The following is a 16,225-nucleotide window of genomic DNA, read 5'->3' as shown; positions in this document are numbered from 1 at the left end:
ATGCATATATTGATGATCACTGACGGCCTTCATAATGTTTTAGCTGTCTTGTGATTTGTGTTCGACGTTCCGTTTTTTGTTTCGTTGGTTAGATGCATGAGTGAATGTCGAGTGTATATGTTGGTCGGGATTTTATAGGGCGTGGAGAAAATGGGAGGAACAAACCTATTTATTTTCTCCCTACTTACTTAATAAACGCCACTCTCTTAACTCCTATATCTAAAAGAAATGCCTCAATTATAGCGAGACGAATTTGGAATTCGAACATGTTTGGTGTTTATAAACAGTATGTGATGCAATAAAGATTAATTCGGGATCCCACCGTGCGCTCAGCTCAACCCAAAAGCACGGTGATGCGGATGCCTTAGAGATCAGGAGTAGACATCTACTTCATACAATAGAGTAACTTGAAAGTTGGGATTTGCACTCAAACAACACAAGACATCTAAATTACTCAACGTCAACGGTCAAACAATACAGTAACTTGAAAGTTGGGATTTGCCAAGCTCTGCAGCTCTTTGTTATAATTCAAGAGCGTAACTTCAACTTTAAAGGATAGTTGATCTTCTCCTTGTAATTCCTCTTGTTCCTCTACCATTCTCTTCGCACTCTTCACTGCTGATTCGCTGCACTGACTCAACACCACAGATTTCAGTGTTGGAATTTCACCAACTTCTGCAGGGATCTCCTTCAAATTCTCAGACCCAATATCAAGATGCTCTAGACATGGGAAGTGAGAGCTTTCTATTATCCAAAGTACCAAATTGTAACAGTTAAACATTGACAAATATTTGAGACTGAGGAACTGGCCTTCAACTGTTTCCCATTTGCGCTTCGGAAATTCTACATTATCCAACGTGAGCTTTTGAAGAAGGGGTAACGTACCTACCTTTTCCAACATGTATCCTATTCCACCATTTATGATGCATCTCAGAGCTAGACTCGTAAGAGAGTATGGAAAGGTAACCTTTCGCGAAAAATCAGCCACACGGGAGCATTGCAAGTTAAGAGATTCCAGCTTTTGTAGATGTTCGATGTTGTGGACACAAAATTCACCATCACGAGACTCGTTGAAATAAATTGGTTCCAATTTCCTAATGTTGGGAATTCTACGAGCCATCGTCTCATCAAAATTGAAATCAATAACTCCTTTGAGGGTTTGTAGATTGTGCATAATGATAATGCTATCACTCGGAGGATCTCTGAGACGTATTGGTCTCCAAAAATGAACGTGCCTAAGTTGAGGCATGTCCCAAATGTCAACAGGTGCATTAGGTTTTTCATCATAACCAATAGTTAATGTCTGTAGACTCCATAGGAGATTGATTGAAGGAAGTTTGGTGGAGTTACATATGGAATAAACAAATAGAAGCCTCAAGTTAAACAGCTTAAGCAATTTTCCTCTTGGACAGACATCTCCATTGTGTGCTCTCAATGTCCTCAACAATCTTAGATTGGGCAACGATCGAACTCTTTCATGATCACTTGTATAGGAACGGGCATGTGGTGTTGATCTTATTGCATCAAGGACTTTTTTCTTGGAAGTGCTTTCCGGAATAACTACACGGTACTGGCTACGCCTGCCTTGAGGACTATGCTGTCCTACCACATGATAAAACCCCTCCTTTTGAGCTTCTCTCAAACAAAGGTCTCTCAACAAATCATGAATTTTCAAGTATCACATTTTTCCAGTTTTCCCAAACCTATGAACTAGAATTAGATTTCTATCAACTAGTTCATCCAAGTACTCTTTTGCAACTGTTTCCAAACTCTTGTTGCTTATTGGTTTTAGAAATCCTTCAGAAACCCAAAGCTTAATGACTGTCGAGACACGAATTTCCCTATCCTCCTCAAATATTCCTAGATATAGAAAGCATGGCTTAAGATAAACAGGCAAATGGCTATAGCTCAACTTCAGTATCTTCAAACAGTGCTTATCGTTCTCCGAATTCACTAGCAAACTTATGCTTCTGCTAATAGATTTCCAACATTCTTTGGTTCTTTTCTTTTTTCTCAAAAGACCTCCCATCACAACAATTGATAATGGGAGTCCTCTGCAACCCTCCACAATCTTCTTTCCAATTTCATGCAATTCCAAAGGACAACTTTCCCCTCCAAACACAATTTTGCATAACATATTCCAACTACTTTCCTCATCCATAAATTTCATTTCAATGCCATAACTGTTATCCAGTTGAGATCCCAACTTCGATAGCCTAGTTGTCACCATTATCCGACTACCATTACTATTGTCGGGAAAATAGCATTGTAGCTTTTCCCATGCCTCAATACTCCACATATCATCTAACACAATTAGATACCTTCTATATGATAAATATTTGTGGAGTGATAGTCCTATTTCATCTTCTCGCATTTGACTCAACTCTGCCTTCCCCTGTTTAGTGGCTTGAGACAGAATTTCGCAGAGAAGTTCTTTTGTTTGAAATTGTTGAGAAATGGTAATCCAAGCACATATATCAAAATGACGAGTAATGAATGGCTTTGCATAAACATTCACAGCAAGAGTGGTCTTACCAATTCCCCCCATTCCTACTATTGGGATGACATGGCGTCCGAGTCGTCCATCAGTGAGCTTATCCATGAGTTGAAGCATGACATCATCAAAGCCCGTCATGGTTGTGCTGTTCAGCATAGAGAGAGAAGGTGCTGAAGAATTGTTCCAAGCGACTGCAAAGTCTTGTTTCTGCATCTGATCTTTGACTGCATCGATCTCTATCACTTGTTTCTTGATCAAATCCATCTCTTCTATCACCTTCTGCAGATTCTCAAAGAATTCTGCACCAATGATTTGTGGGTCATATTTTTTGGACTCCGTTGGGCCTCGAAAGCAGTTGAGGAGGAGTCCAATCAGATTCTTTCTAGCAGGAATGATTTGATCGACAATGTGAGATTCAATGACATCTTCAGCCGCATAAACTGCATCAGCGATGCGCATCTCCAGCGGATCTGCTTCATCGCTGTCAGCATAAGGAGACTTGTAACCTTCAAGAAATTCCTGCAAGAACATAACAATATCAGTGAGAGATTCAACTTGTTTTTTGTCCATAGAAATCGGAGGGGAAGGATGATGCTCGATCTGATCGAAAATCTGCATAATAGAAACAAGAGCTGCATAAGCGGCCATCTCCAATTGATATAATCTTTTTCTTATGATGCAAAAATATGCAGAAAGAATATGAAGGAAGAATAGGTGAAAATGAATGGGAAGTATGATTCAGGACATAACTTTGATGAATTATTGCCAGCAGATATAAAAGTATTATTAAACAATGTGTGGTCTTGTGGAATTCTAGTTAGCAATAAGTATCTTGAAATGGGTGTCAACTTGGAAGATGCATGCTAAAATAATTCATCATCTTTTTTAAAGTTATGGCTTTTTCTAACACTTTTATTAATAAATTAATATTATGCACTTTGGCCACCACTTTGGCACAGTTGCTGCTTTGGGTAAAGTGCTGCTAATATTGAAGTTTTAATAAATAAACTGTATGAGATATAATTACCTAGAATAGAATAAAATTATAAAATGGTCTAAAATGACTAAATGAATAAAATAAATTACAGACTGAATAATATAGGATTAATATCAAGAAGCCTCAAATTTAAATACATAAATTTTAAATTTAAAGAAATAGTCTTCTCTCCACCACCAAGTATTGATCCAATTATTTTGCACACAAATTTAATAAATTCTGTGGATATGTAAAGTGGAATGACGAACCCATTTATACATTTTTAAATTGATTAATTTAATCGACTGCATTATGAACGAAATAGGATCAAACTTCTATTAAGTAATGATAATGATAATTGTGATGAGTCTAGTTATAAAAAAATTGATAAATAAGGGCTATAATTGAGGTCTAATTTAGGTATATATATATAGTTACTTCATACCCATACAATGATCAAATTCTTTGGTAATATTTTAATTTTTTATATTTATTTTTAAAAGTTTATGTTGATATTTAGTAAAACCCATGTTCATTGGGCCGAGATACTGTATCCCATATAAGGACTTCAAGCCCAATAAAGTAAAGCCCAAACATTTGACTTGAACAACACTTTGCTCTGTTCAAGAGAGACTAAGCTCACTCAACTAGTTTACATGGATATGCATATATTGATGATCATTGAATGCCTTCAGAATGTTCAATGTGCTTTGTTTTGTTTCGATGGCTACGACACATCAGTACATGTCGCGTGTATATGTATTATGTAGGTCGAGTTTTCTATAGGAATGACCTATATAATCTCACATGTGTGATGATATACATACCCGGACCCTGGTGGGCCCAAGCTCGTTGCCTCGCCCGCCGGGGTATAGTTGATAGGGCGTGTAGAAAAATGGGAGGGACAACCACAGTAGCAATGGCTTTTCTAGATACTAAATTTGTTAGCAACAAAAAATTACAAAAAAAAATTATATTACTATTGATAATTAAAGGTATCTGACGAGTCATTTAACAAGTTTAAACTTCAATATCTCTATGTTTGGCCCTTTTTTAACGTGTAGTGGACTAGTGATTGTACTTGTATTTAAGTACATGCAATTATATTAAAATCAACTTGCCTAAATACTTGAGGCCCGATATCAGTTAGTTATTCAAAATAAATGGGCTTGGGTCAGCCCGTATCAATTAGTTATATAAAAAATTAATGGGCTTGGCCCACCCCAATTCAATTATCAATAATTTTTTTATGTTAGTATCATTAATAATCATTATTCCTAATTATTCAGCGGATATATTATTTGTTTTATTTTTATTCTGATACCTAATTTTTTTTATTACATTATTAATTTTACAATTTGCATGAACATTGATCTGTCCATTTTCAATAAACTAATAAAATAAAAAATCGAAGTTTGATTAATTTGTAAATTATCCATAAAAATATTATTTTTTAAGAAATTAGAATCAAGCAAAATATATTAAGTGGGTATTTTAAAAATACTGTCAATGCCTTAAAGTTGACCTTGAAATCCAATTATTGGTCATCGGCACTAACATAACAATAATTTTCAAAGTCTTTGTCGTGTTCAAGACTTTCGGTTTGTATTTATCTTTAGAAATATAAATAATCAGACTTAGTCCACATATATATTCAATTTATTATAGTTTTCTTGATAATTTTATAAATAAAAAAATTATTGATTTTCAGAATAGAAACGTGAAGATTAAGGAGAATGACCGTCTTGCCTATTTAGAGTGTCAATTTCTAGCCAAAATTTTCATGAAGAACTCCCCTGTCCCTCAAAATTTATCACCTATTTTCTTTTTTATCCGTACCTAAACATTTGTCACCTTTTACTTTTATCATTTTTAGTAGTGAATCTTACATTACACTAACTCATTCACACTCACATTTTATTATAAAACTAGTATATTAAAGTAAGACCCACGTGCTACCAACTTTTTCAACCCACTTTCTACTCCCTCCTCCGTCCCATAAAAGTTGAGACATAACTTTTGGGCACCGAGGTTAAGAATTTATATTAAATAAATAGGAGAGATGAAAAAATAGGAAATATAAGAAAGATTAAAGTAAATAATTGAATAAATAAAAGAGTGGTTAGATGTTTTGTGTTTTGCTAAAAAAAAAAAAGGAAATGACTCAACTTTGTTGGGGCAGACTAAAAAGGAATACGACTCAATTTTTTTGAGACGGAGAGAGTATTACATTTATTAAAACTCGTGCCGGGTCAAATGGTGACGAATTATTAGTGACGGAGGGAGTAATATGTAAATTAAATTTAAAAAAATGCTAAATTTCCTACGCCTCTCTTCTCCACAAATACAAAAAACCCGCCAAACTCTTATCCTTCTGTATAAAATCCCGCGCCATTTTCACTGAGCCGCCGGAAGCCACCGCCGTCCCTCTCCGGTGATTAAAATCCTTCGCCGGAACTCCAATCCGCCACAAAATTCACGTCGCAGAATGAATTCACGCGAATCAGACGCCGCCACCGAATCCCCAAATTCCACTCCGCCGCCGCTCAAGGACGAATTCCGATCAGCTCTCCTCTCCTTCGCCTCCGCCTACGCAAAAGGACCGCTCGCAGGCCACTCCAGCACCTCCGATTTCAGCTCCTTCTCCGTCGAAGTGATCCACGACAGACCGGAACTCAATCCACTCCTCCACGACGCGATCCGAGATCTCCGCCGCATCGCCGGCCGCATGATCGCCGCCGGCGATTCCAGAGCCTGCGTCCGCGCCTACGCCGCCGCGCGGAAGTCCGCCCTGGACGAGAGCTTCAAAATTCTAGGAATCGAGAACTCGAGCGCGAAGATCGTCCAGCGCCTCGAGTGGCGCGTCCAGCAGCAGAAGATCCGCCTCTGGATCCGCAACGCCGAGATCTGCGTCCGAGTCCTCTTCGCCGAGGAGCGGCGACTGGCGGAGCAGATCTTCAGAGGTTTGGGAAATTCCGATCTCGACGATGCTTGTTTCGTCGAAACCGTCGCCGATCACGCCGATTCGCTCTTCAATTTCGCCGCGGCGATTAGCAACGGCCGGAAATCGCCGGAGAAACTGTTCAGCGTTCTGGATCTGTACGTAACGATCTCGAATCTGTTGCCTGATGTGAAATCTGTTTTCCAGTGGAAATTTGGGATTTGTGTGTGTAAAAAAGCTGTGGATCTGTTGCTTAGCTTGGCTAATTGTGCTAGATCTATTCTGTTAGAGTTCGAGGCGGCGGTGATCGGAGAGCCGACGAAGTTTCTGATCACCGGAGGCTCGATCCACCCGCTGAACACGGCGGTGATGGACTACATCGATTCAATCGTCGATTACAGGAAGATACTGACGCTGCTGATCGTGCGCAAGCCTCTGCAGATCGATCTAGACTTCTCAACGGAATCGTCGAATTCGCCATTAGTGCTTCACTTGCTCTGCATCATCGAGGCTCTGTATCTCAACCTCAAGGCCAAATCCAAGCACTACAAAGACGCAGCGTTGTCTAATTTCTTCGTGATGAACAACGTGCACTACATCGTTCATCGGATCAGAGGCTCGTTCGAGCTGAGGGAGATGGTCGGGGAGGAATTCACGAAGAGGTTAGCCGATGAGTACGATCTCTCAGCCAGTTTCTACCTGAATCTATGGAAGGGCGTGTTTGATTGCTTGGAAATCGGCTGTTTTGAGAGGCTCGGGGGCTTGTTTGGTGGCTCGTTTTTCTCGAGGCTGAGGTTTAAGGCCTTCCAAGCCAGGTTTAAGGAGGTTGTTGAGGCGCAGAGTGGCTGGGTCTTGGCCGAGGCTGAGCTTCGGAAGGAGCTTCGGATTTTGGTTTTGGAGATGATCATGCCTCTTTACACTGCGTTTCTTCATAGGCATGGGAGAAATGTTGAGAGGCTGAAGCAGTTTGGGAATTTTTGCGATGTTGAGAAAGTTGTGATGTGTTTGTTTGAAGGATAGTGTGAAGTTTTTTGTTCGATTTTGCAATATAGAACTAGCAAGATGAAAAAAAAGATGTGTATTTTTTTTTTGATTTAATCACATGTATACCGAACCCGCCTTTTGGCGGAATCCAACTAATTTTGCTCGACCGGGCTTGCGAATCCAACTAATCCTGCTCGACCGGGCTTGCGGATTAAGGCTGAAAGTCTCCCAGCGAGTGGCGGGGTTTGAACCCGTGACCTCATGGTCACCACAGCTCCGCGCGGCCAACTGCGCCGCGACCCGTGGGTAGATGTGTATTTTTTATTTGTATAACAATATGTTTTTATAGTTGATGAGGTTGAAGCAAGAGGTCACTATTTACTAATCTTAACTTATTTTATGAATATTTGTTTTACTATTCTTCTAAGGAGGTGTTCAGCTTGTAAGATTGTATCCGAGATTAAATTAGTAGTGTATTTAGATCATGAAATTCAACCTCACAACTCAATCCTAGATGGATAATCATGGGATAATTAATCATAGCTAACCACTATGACTAAAATAATCTCAGAACTCAATACCAGATTGTATGTTGGAAACCAAACGCCACCTAAGATTATACCGACGACCATAACACATCTGCCACTTAATCGAACCACCAGACAACACGAAAAAAACACTTGTAAAAAGCTTCTAGGGTTTCAAGAGAATGAATCACTTACACATGACCACTCGCACACGTTTTAGTGAGAAGAGGAAGAGAATATCAAAGATCGAGGCGAAGAAGAATATGGAAACAACCCTAATTCATGAGTAGATAAAATAATCAAAATATTGAATATTGAGAGGCGAATGAGTTGGGTTGGGTTTATAGCCTGGCAATCAAAGTTGGGCCTTAGACTATAAACGAATTGGGCCTTTACTATCCAAAAGATTAGCCCGAAACAACTCAAAAATTACAAATAATATTATCTCAAATTCTAACACGGATATATTTTACTATAATTATTAATATAACTGAAAAAAAAAAACAGAATTTAGAATCCGATCCCCCCCAAAAAATACTAAGTAATACTCCATTTGTCCGTCATTAGGAGTTTCATTTCTTGGCGGCACGTGTTTTAAGAAATGTTAAGAAAAGTAAGTGGAAAAAGGGTCCCACTTATATATTAGTTTTAAAAGAAATATGGATGGAATGAGTTAGTAGGAGGTGAGATCCTATTACTCCCTCTGTCCCATAAAAGTTGATACAAAACTTTTGAGCACGAAGATTAAGAATTTATATTAAATTAATATGAGAGATGAAAAAAGTAGGAAATATAAGAGAGTACAGTAATGATGGAATAAAATACGAGTGATTAGATGATTTGTCTTATGTTAAAAAAGAAATGACTCAACTTTGTTGGGACGGACTAAAAAGGAATACGACTCAACTTTCTTGGGATAGAGGGAGTACTATTTATGGCAAAAGTGAACCGTGATTCCTATTCGCGAACATACTAAAATGGAAAAACGAGACTCCTATTCACTGACGGAGGGAGTAGAATCTAACAAAAAAGGAAAATTGTTATCTACATGAAATTGTAAAAATATATGGTAACTAAATCTATATATTATCCCGATTCCGAAGATGAAGCTTAACATCTCTAACCCCTGAAAACAACAAATATTACAATATAAATTAAATATGTTACATTGAATAAAACCTACGCATAAAGCCTTCTATATATGTACTATAACACTTGCAAACAAGAGCATACGTACAAAGCAAACACGAGAGAGAAAGAAAGAAAGATTTTAAACATTGTGAGAGAAAAAAAAAAAAAGCAATCATGTTCATGTTTCCGATTGGAATGGAGTTCAATCCGACCGGTGAGCAGCTGATCGAAGCCTACCTGCTGCCGTGGGCCAAGGGGGAGAAGCTCGGGTGGAACGGCATCGTCGAGAAGCAGATGTACGGCGAGAACTTCCCGTGCGAGCCGTGGAAGGTCTTCAGCGACATCGAGTCGGCTTTTCACTCGAAGACCGAGGAGAAGGGCGCGATTAGGTACACCATCCACGCCTTCACAAAGCTTATTAGGCCTTCGAATTCGAAGAGGGTTTCTAGAAGGGCCGGGAAGGGCACGTGGGACGGCCAGACGGGCCCCAAGAAGATCCAAAACTCCGACACCGGATGCATCATTGGGCAATCAAAGATGCTAACGTTCAATCACTCAGGCAAGGCGGACGTCGGGGTCGGTCATTGGATACTGCATGAGTATTCTCTTAGTGAGGAATCGGTTAAGAAGAGCGGCCGAGCAAACGCCGCCGATCTCGTCGTGTGTAAGATCACTAAAGTTGTCAAGAAGAAGGACAAATCCGATCGCAACACAAATCAGGTATTTAGGTTTATTTTTTAGTAATTTCTTGGAACTTTTTACGTATTATAATCTAATTTTTTTGTGAAGTCACTGGTGGCGATTGGTTATGGTGACTTTAATGATGCTATGGCTGCGCAACCAGAGTCGAACGGCGAGAGTTGCAATTTTGTGAGATTCGCGCAGGAAACAAATGAGGTACTTATTTTTTTAATTTTTTTTTTAGGGTTTACAAATTTGTGCAAATTGTTACTCAATTTTTTTTTCCTGCGTTTTGCTTAGGGAATTTTTAACGGTGACTATCAAGTCCAATGTGCGCAACCAGAATCGTACGACGATGGTTCAAATTATGAAAGATTTGCACCGGACACATATCAGGTACTTAGGTTAATTTTTTTAGTAATTTCTTGGAACTTTTTACGTATTATAACCTAATTTTCTTGGAACTTTTTACATATCATAATCTAAATTTTTTTGTGAAGTCACCGGCGGCGATTGGTTACCGTGACTTTAATGATGCTATGGCTGCGCAACCAGAGTCGAATGGCGAGAGTTGCAATTTTGTGAGATTCGCGCCGGAAAAAAATGAGGTACTTATTTTTTGTAGGGTTTACAAATTTGTGCAAATTGTTACTCAACTTTTTTTTTCCTGCGTTTTCCTAGGGAATTTTTAACGGCGATTATCAAGTCCAATGTGCACAACCAGAATCGTACGACGATGGTTTAAATTATGAAAGATTTGTGTCGGACACGAATGAGGTACTTTTTTTTATAATTATGTTAGAGTTTACAAATTTATGCAAATTGTTACGTAGTATACTAATAATTTTTTTAATGTGTTCAGCCTACAATTCCAGTTCCGGCCTCCCCGACTGTATCAATGAAGAGGGGGGCGGAGGTCGATCTTCTTCGAAATGGAGAGGATTCGGATATGAAGAGACTGAAATTCGACGGCGGAGAATTTTCAGGTGCTAGGCCTGACTGGATGAAGGAGTATGGAGATATGTTCCCTTCTGAATTTCACCAGCTAATGGAGGCAGAGACGGTAATTTTATATATATTTTTTATAATTTTCTTTTACGAGTTTTTGATTTTATCCAAATTTTACATAAATTGCTTTCTAAATTTTTTTTTCTGCGTCTGCCCCTGCAGTTGTTGTCACCGGGAAATGAAGCTCCATTTGCAAACCCCGGCGTTGTTCCGACTTTGGAGCCGTACTATGGTGGTTATGAAGCTCAAGTTCCAGTGCCAGTTCCAGTTCCGGCCTCTCAGACCGTGTCGATGAAGAGGGCGGCCGAGGTTGATCTTCTAAATGAAGAAGATTCAGATCTTCTTATTGACTTGAAGCAATTAGAAGATATGTTGGGCTTCTAAATTTAGCAATGAATTTTCACCATTTTGATTTGAATTTGTAATAACATTAATGTAGTAGTATATTTTTATGCGGTGTACATGTTTTGGACAGAATAATTAAACTGTTAGTAATCAAATATCGATAGTTATTTTCTTTTATTTTCTTTGGACCGATTAATTAACAACTTAGTTATTCTATTTAAATTAATCTACATATCCGAGCACACTTTAGGAAGTCAGCGCTTGTTCAGTTGATTTATTTAGAATATTTATTTAATGACCAAAAACAATTAAATACTCCTACTATTAGCCGTTCAAATCCCATCATTGAAGTATATTATTTTACAGTTAATTTAATTTACAGTATTGTCTTTCAATCAAAAGTAAGCTTACTTTTCAATATGAACAAGAACTATCGGATAGCTTAAACAAGTGAAACAACAAATTCTATTAATCTTTTTACATTTTGTAACTAACAATTACTACTAACAGTTAAATTTTAGGAAATTATATCCAAGTATGAAATAACATTAATTAAACTTATTACAAGTGATACTCCCTCCATCCCCTAATAATTGTCTACTTTGGTTTTGGCGTGAGTTTTAAGAAATGCAAAGGAAAATGGGTTGGAAAGGTTAGTGGAAAGACGGCGGCAGATGTAGATCTTCCGGCTGACGTTTATTGACGTCCATAATTAAATGAGACATTTATTGATGGATGGATGGAAAAAAAAATGATATATTTAATAGCGGACGGAAGGAGTATTAGCTACGACGATAGGCCGTAGTTTAAATCTATATTTCCACATAAAAATATTACTATGAAATACAGTTTGATTATTGAATGTGGGAGCACATATTTTACTCCGAGCTTCACTTCTGTTTATTTTATGTTAATTAATGAGATTGATAGCATAATAAAATATGCAATTAGCTAATGACCTTTCTCAAGCTGAGCAATGTGCTATTTATCTAACTAGCAAACAATCGAACAGATTAATAGTGCTATTTTATGAAGTCACCCGCAAGGATCGGTTGCCATGACTGTTATGATGCTCCGGCTGCGCTACCAGAGCCGTATATCGACGGTTCGAATCATGTGAGACTTGCACCAGACATAACTGAGGTAATTATATTTTTAATTATTTTCGTCTAGAGTATACAAATGTTTTATGCAAACTGTTATGTAACCTTTTTTTTCCTACGTTGGATTTTTATCGGAAAATCGAGGAAACGATAGCAGTTATTTTTAGAATATTAATAAATAAATTAAATTTTTTAACTGAAATATCTAGATATCGTATAAATATTTAGATATTAGGTAGAATTCTAATATTTGGATAAGATTCTAATATGAATACAGTTAATTGTTATCTGTATTTCCTTGTTTATTCAAAATATAGAATCTATGTACATCTTACCTTAACTATTTATGGTATCTATGTTCTTTTCATGTGTTTCGACCTAAATCCCCCTATGTTTTGGATAACAATCTTCCTTGTTTAGTTAATTATAGGATGTATTATATTATTTTATAATATAATTTTTAAAATAGTCCAAAATTGAAAGTATTTATAGCAATGATGTTTAATTGTTATGGTTATTAAATGAATAATTAAATAATGAATAACTTGTTTGCTCTCTCTCCCATTGCTTTTTCCCTCTCAATCTTTTCTCTCTATTCCAATCGGTAACACGTTTGTATAGGTTTTAACTTATAGATTTGGCGCGTAACCCCTGATTTTTCGGATCATAAATTTAGTTGATTATAGTATTTCTTATTTGGATAATTAACTAACTAAACAGAATTTAGAATCTTATTAAAAAAACTAACTAGAATCTAACAAAAAAGGAAAATCGTGATCTATGTAACATGATATCGGATTTCTACGTTAAATAAAACCTACACACAAACTCTTTATATATTCATAACACAATCAAACCTAATCCATTGCAAAGCAAACACGAGAGAGAAAGAAAAATCGAGAGAGAAGATGTGTGATAACTTGAAAACCCGGATCAATCAGGGATTCGAGTTAAATCCGACCGGAGAGAAGCTGATCAGTGACTACCTGTTTCCGTGGGTGACGGGACAGAATCCGATATGGAACGGCGTCGTTGAGAGGGCGATCTACGGCGACTCCTCCCCGTGGGAGATTTTCAGCGACATCGAGTCGCGTTGGCACTCGAAGATGGAGGAAAAGGGCGCCATCTTCGCCTTCGCTTCTCTGGTGAGGGCTCAAAATTCCAAGAGGTTTTGTCGAAGAGCCGGGAGAGGCACGTGGGACGGCCAAACGGGCCCCACGATGATAAAAAACTCCGACACCGGATGCATCATTGGGCATTCGAAGATGCTAATGTACGGGCAATCAGGCGAGGCGGACGTCGGGGTCGGGCATTGGATAATGCATCAGTATTCTCTTAGTGAGGAATGGGTTAAGAAGAGCGGCCGAGCAAACGCCGCCGATCTCGTCGTGTGTAAGATCACTAAAGTTGTCAAGAAGAAGGACAAATCCGATCACAACACAAATCAGGTATTTAGGTTTATTTTTTAGTAATTTCTTGGAACTTATCACGTATCATAACCTAATTTTCTTGGAACTTTTTACGTATCATAATCTAATTTTTTTGTGAAGTCACCGGCGGCTATTGGTTACGGTGACCGTAATGATGCTATGGCTGCGCAACCAGCGTCGAATGGCGAGAGTTGCAATCTTGTGAGATTCGCGCCGGAAACAAACGAGGTACTTATTTTTTTAAATTATTTTACTTTTAGGGTTTACAAATTTGTGCGAATTGTTACTCAACTTTTTTTTTTTCATGCGTTTTCCTTAGGGAATTTTTAACGGTGATTATCAAGTCCAATATGCGCAACTAGAATCGTACGACGATGGTTCAAATTATGAAAGATATGCGCGGGACACAAATGAGGTGCTTATTTTTTAAAAATTATGTTAGGGTTTACATATTTATGCAAATTGTTATGTAACTATTTTTTTCATTCGTCCACCTTAGGGATTTTCATCGGAATATATAGCCAACAACGGCGATTATGAACTCCAGGCTGCGCCACCAGAATCGTATGGCGATGGATCAAATTTTGCAAGATTTGCACCGGACACAACTGATGTAATTATATTTTTAATTATTGTCGTTTAGAGTTTACTAATTATTTATGCAAATTGTTATGTAACCTTTTTGTCCTATGTCCGATCTAGGGATTTCCATCGGAAAATAGAGGTAACGATGGCGGTTATCAAGGTCCGACTGCGCAGCTAGAGTCGTACGGCAACGGCCCAAATTACATGGGACTTGCACCCGACACAAATGAGGTACTTTTTTTTATTAATATTATTTTCGTTTCGAGTTTACTAATTTATGCAAATTGTTATGCATACAACTTTTTTTCCCTGTGTCCGCCCTAGGGAATTTTACTGGAAAATATAGGCCACGACGATAGTCTGCCTGCACTACCAGAGTGGTATAGCGACAATTCCATCTATGAGACACATGCGCCGAACACACATGAGGTACCAATTTTTTTTAAATAATTTCTTTTAGAGTTTACCAATTCATGCAAATTGTTATGTAGTAATTCTTTTTTTCTGCATCCGCCCCTAGGGATTTTCGTTGGCAACAATGGGCAGCAACGACTATTGTCAAGTTGCGGCTGCGCAACCGGAGGCTGAAAGTCACAGCTCCGCGCGGCCAACTGCGCCGCGACCCGTGGATAGATGTGTATTTTTTATTTGTATAACAATATGTTTTTATAGTTGATGAGGTTGAAGCAAGAGGTCACTATTTACTAATCTTAACTTATTTTATGAATATTTGTTTTACTATTCTTCTAAGGAGGTGTTCAGCTGGTAAGATTGTATCCGAGATTAAATTAGTAGTGTGTTTAGATCATGAAATTCAACCTCACAACTCAATCCTAGATGGATAATCATGGGATAATTAATCATAGCTAACCACTATGACTAAAATAATCTCAGAACTCAATACCAGATTGTATGTTGGAAACCAAACGCCACCTAAGATTATACCGACGACCATAACACATCTGCCACTTAATCGAACCACCAGACAACACGAAAAAAACACTTGTAAAAAGCTTCTAGGGTTTCAAGAGAATGAATCACTTACACATGACCACTCGCACACGTTTTGGTGAGAAGAGGAAGAGAATATTAAAGATCGACAAAGGAGAAGAAGAATATGGAAACAACCCTAATTCAAGAGTAGATAAAATAATCAAAATATTGAATATTGAGAGGCGAATGAGTTGGGTTGGGTTTATAGCCTGGCAATCTAAGTTGGGCCTTAGACCATAAACGAATTGGGCCTTTATAATCCAAAAGATTAGCCCAAACAACTCAAAAAGTACAAATAATATTATCTCAAATTTTGACGCGGATGTATTTTACTATAATTATTAATATAACTGAAAATAAAAACAGAATCCGTCATTAGGAGTCTCATTTCTTGGCGGTATGTGTTTTAAGAAATGTTAAGAAAAGTGAGTGGAAAAAGGATCCCACTTATATATTAGTTTTAAATGAAATATGAATGGAATGAGTTAGTGGGAGGTGAGATCCTATTACTCCCTCTGTCCCATAAAAGTTGATACAAAACTTTTGAGCATGAAGATTAAGAATTTATATTAAATTAATATGAGAGATGAAAAAAGTAGGAAATATAAGAGAGTACAGTAATGATGGAATAAAATATGAGTGATTAGATGGTTTGTCTTATGTTAAAAAAGAAATGACTCAAATTTGTTGGGACGGACTAAAAAGGAATACGACTCAACTTTCTTGGGACAAAGGGAATACTATTTATGGCAAAATGAACCGTGATTCCTATTCGCGGACATACTAAAATGGAAAAACGGGACTCCTATTCACTGACGGAGGGAATAGAATCTAACAAAAAGGAAAATTGTTGTCTACATGAAATTGTAAATATATATGGTAACTAAATCTATTATCCCGATTCCGAAGATAAAGCATTACATCTCTAACCCCTGAAAACAACAAATATTACAATATAAATTAAATATGTTACATTGAATAAAACCTACGCATAAAGCCTTCTATATATGTACTATAACACTTG

The 16,225-nt window shown here is 37.6% G+C and overlaps 3 protein-coding genes and 1 pseudogene across 3 annotated transcripts; 3 read left to right on the top strand and 1 right to left on the bottom strand.

Annotated features, from left to right (window-relative positions):
* Nucleotides 1-259: 259 nt before the first annotated feature.
* On the bottom strand, nucleotides 260-3,249 carry LOC125206993 (late blight resistance protein R1-A-like; annotated as a pseudogene).
* Nucleotides 3,250-5,806: 2,557 nt separating this feature from the next.
* LOC125206992 (exocyst complex component EXO70A1-like) lies at nucleotides 5,807-7,751 on the top strand. The gene has a single exon (XM_048106201.2). The coding sequence runs from the start codon at nucleotides 5,962-5,964 to the stop codon at nucleotides 7,432-7,434; it is 1,473 nt and encodes a 490-aa protein (XP_047962158.2). The 5' UTR covers nucleotides 5,807-5,961; the 3' UTR covers nucleotides 7,435-7,751.
* A 1,493-nt stretch (nucleotides 7,752-9,244) lies between these two features.
* On the top strand, nucleotides 9,245-11,129 carry LOC148924051 (uncharacterized). Its single transcript, XM_089061669.1, has 6 exons — nucleotides 9,245-9,776; nucleotides 10,038-10,133; nucleotides 10,238-10,345; nucleotides 10,419-10,514; nucleotides 10,600-10,800; nucleotides 10,908-11,129. Exons 1-6 carry the CDS (start codon nucleotides 9,252-9,254, stop codon nucleotides 11,127-11,129), a joined length of 1,248 nt encoding a protein of 415 aa, XP_088917795.1. The 5' UTR covers nucleotides 9,245-9,251.
* Nucleotides 11,130-13,101: 1,972 nt separating this feature from the next.
* Nucleotides 13,102-14,916, top strand: LOC125206991 (uncharacterized). The gene is made up of 7 exons (XM_089061668.1): nucleotides 13,102-13,641; nucleotides 13,744-13,851; nucleotides 13,943-14,038; nucleotides 14,123-14,236; nucleotides 14,326-14,439; nucleotides 14,533-14,637; nucleotides 14,881-14,916. The coding sequence occupies exons 1-7, from the start codon at nucleotides 13,102-13,104 to the stop codon at nucleotides 14,914-14,916; spliced, it is 1,113 nt and encodes a 370-aa protein (XP_088917794.1).
* The last annotated feature ends 1,309 nt before the right edge of the window (nucleotides 14,917-16,225 follow it).

Source organism: Salvia hispanica, chromosome 6, assembly GCF_029641045.1.
Source record: "Salvia hispanica isolate PSC_SH4W2 chromosome 6, Shi_PSC_v1, whole genome shotgun sequence".
NCBI classification, from domain to species: Eukaryota; Viridiplantae; Streptophyta; class Magnoliopsida; order Lamiales; family Lamiaceae; genus Salvia; species Salvia hispanica.
This window is presented reverse-complemented; position numbering and strand designations above follow the sequence as displayed.

What these genes read in the sequence shown, in the direction of transcription:
- LOC125206992 (XM_048106201.2), top strand. Translation starts at nt 5,962, where the DNA reads ATGAATTCACGCGAATCAGACGCCGCCACCGAATCCCCAAATTCCACT.
- LOC148924051 (XM_089061669.1), top strand. Translation starts at nt 9,252, where the DNA reads ATGGAGTTCAATCCGACCGGTGAGCAGCTGATCGAAGCCTACCTGCTG. An exon ending in TCGCGCCGGAAAAAAATGAG is followed by an intron (nt 10,346 to 10,418) that starts GTACTTATTTTT and finishes GCGTTTTCCTAG; the next exon opens with GGAATTTTTAACGGCGATTA. An exon ending in AGCTAATGGAGGCAGAGACG is followed by an intron (nt 10,801 to 10,907) that starts GTAATTTTATAT and finishes CTGCCCCTGCAG; the next exon opens with TTGTTGTCACCGGGAAATGA.
- LOC125206991 (XM_089061668.1), top strand. Translation starts at nt 13,102, where the DNA reads ATGTGTGATAACTTGAAAACCCGGATCAATCAGGGATTCGAGTTAAAT. An exon ending in TCGCGCCGGAAACAAACGAG is followed by an intron (nt 13,852 to 13,942) that starts GTACTTATTTTT and finishes CGTTTTCCTTAG; the next exon opens with GGAATTTTTAACGGTGATTA. An exon ending in TTGCACCGGACACAACTGAT is followed by an intron (nt 14,237 to 14,325) that starts GTAATTATATTT and finishes TGTCCGATCTAG; the next exon opens with GGATTTCCATCGGAAAATAG.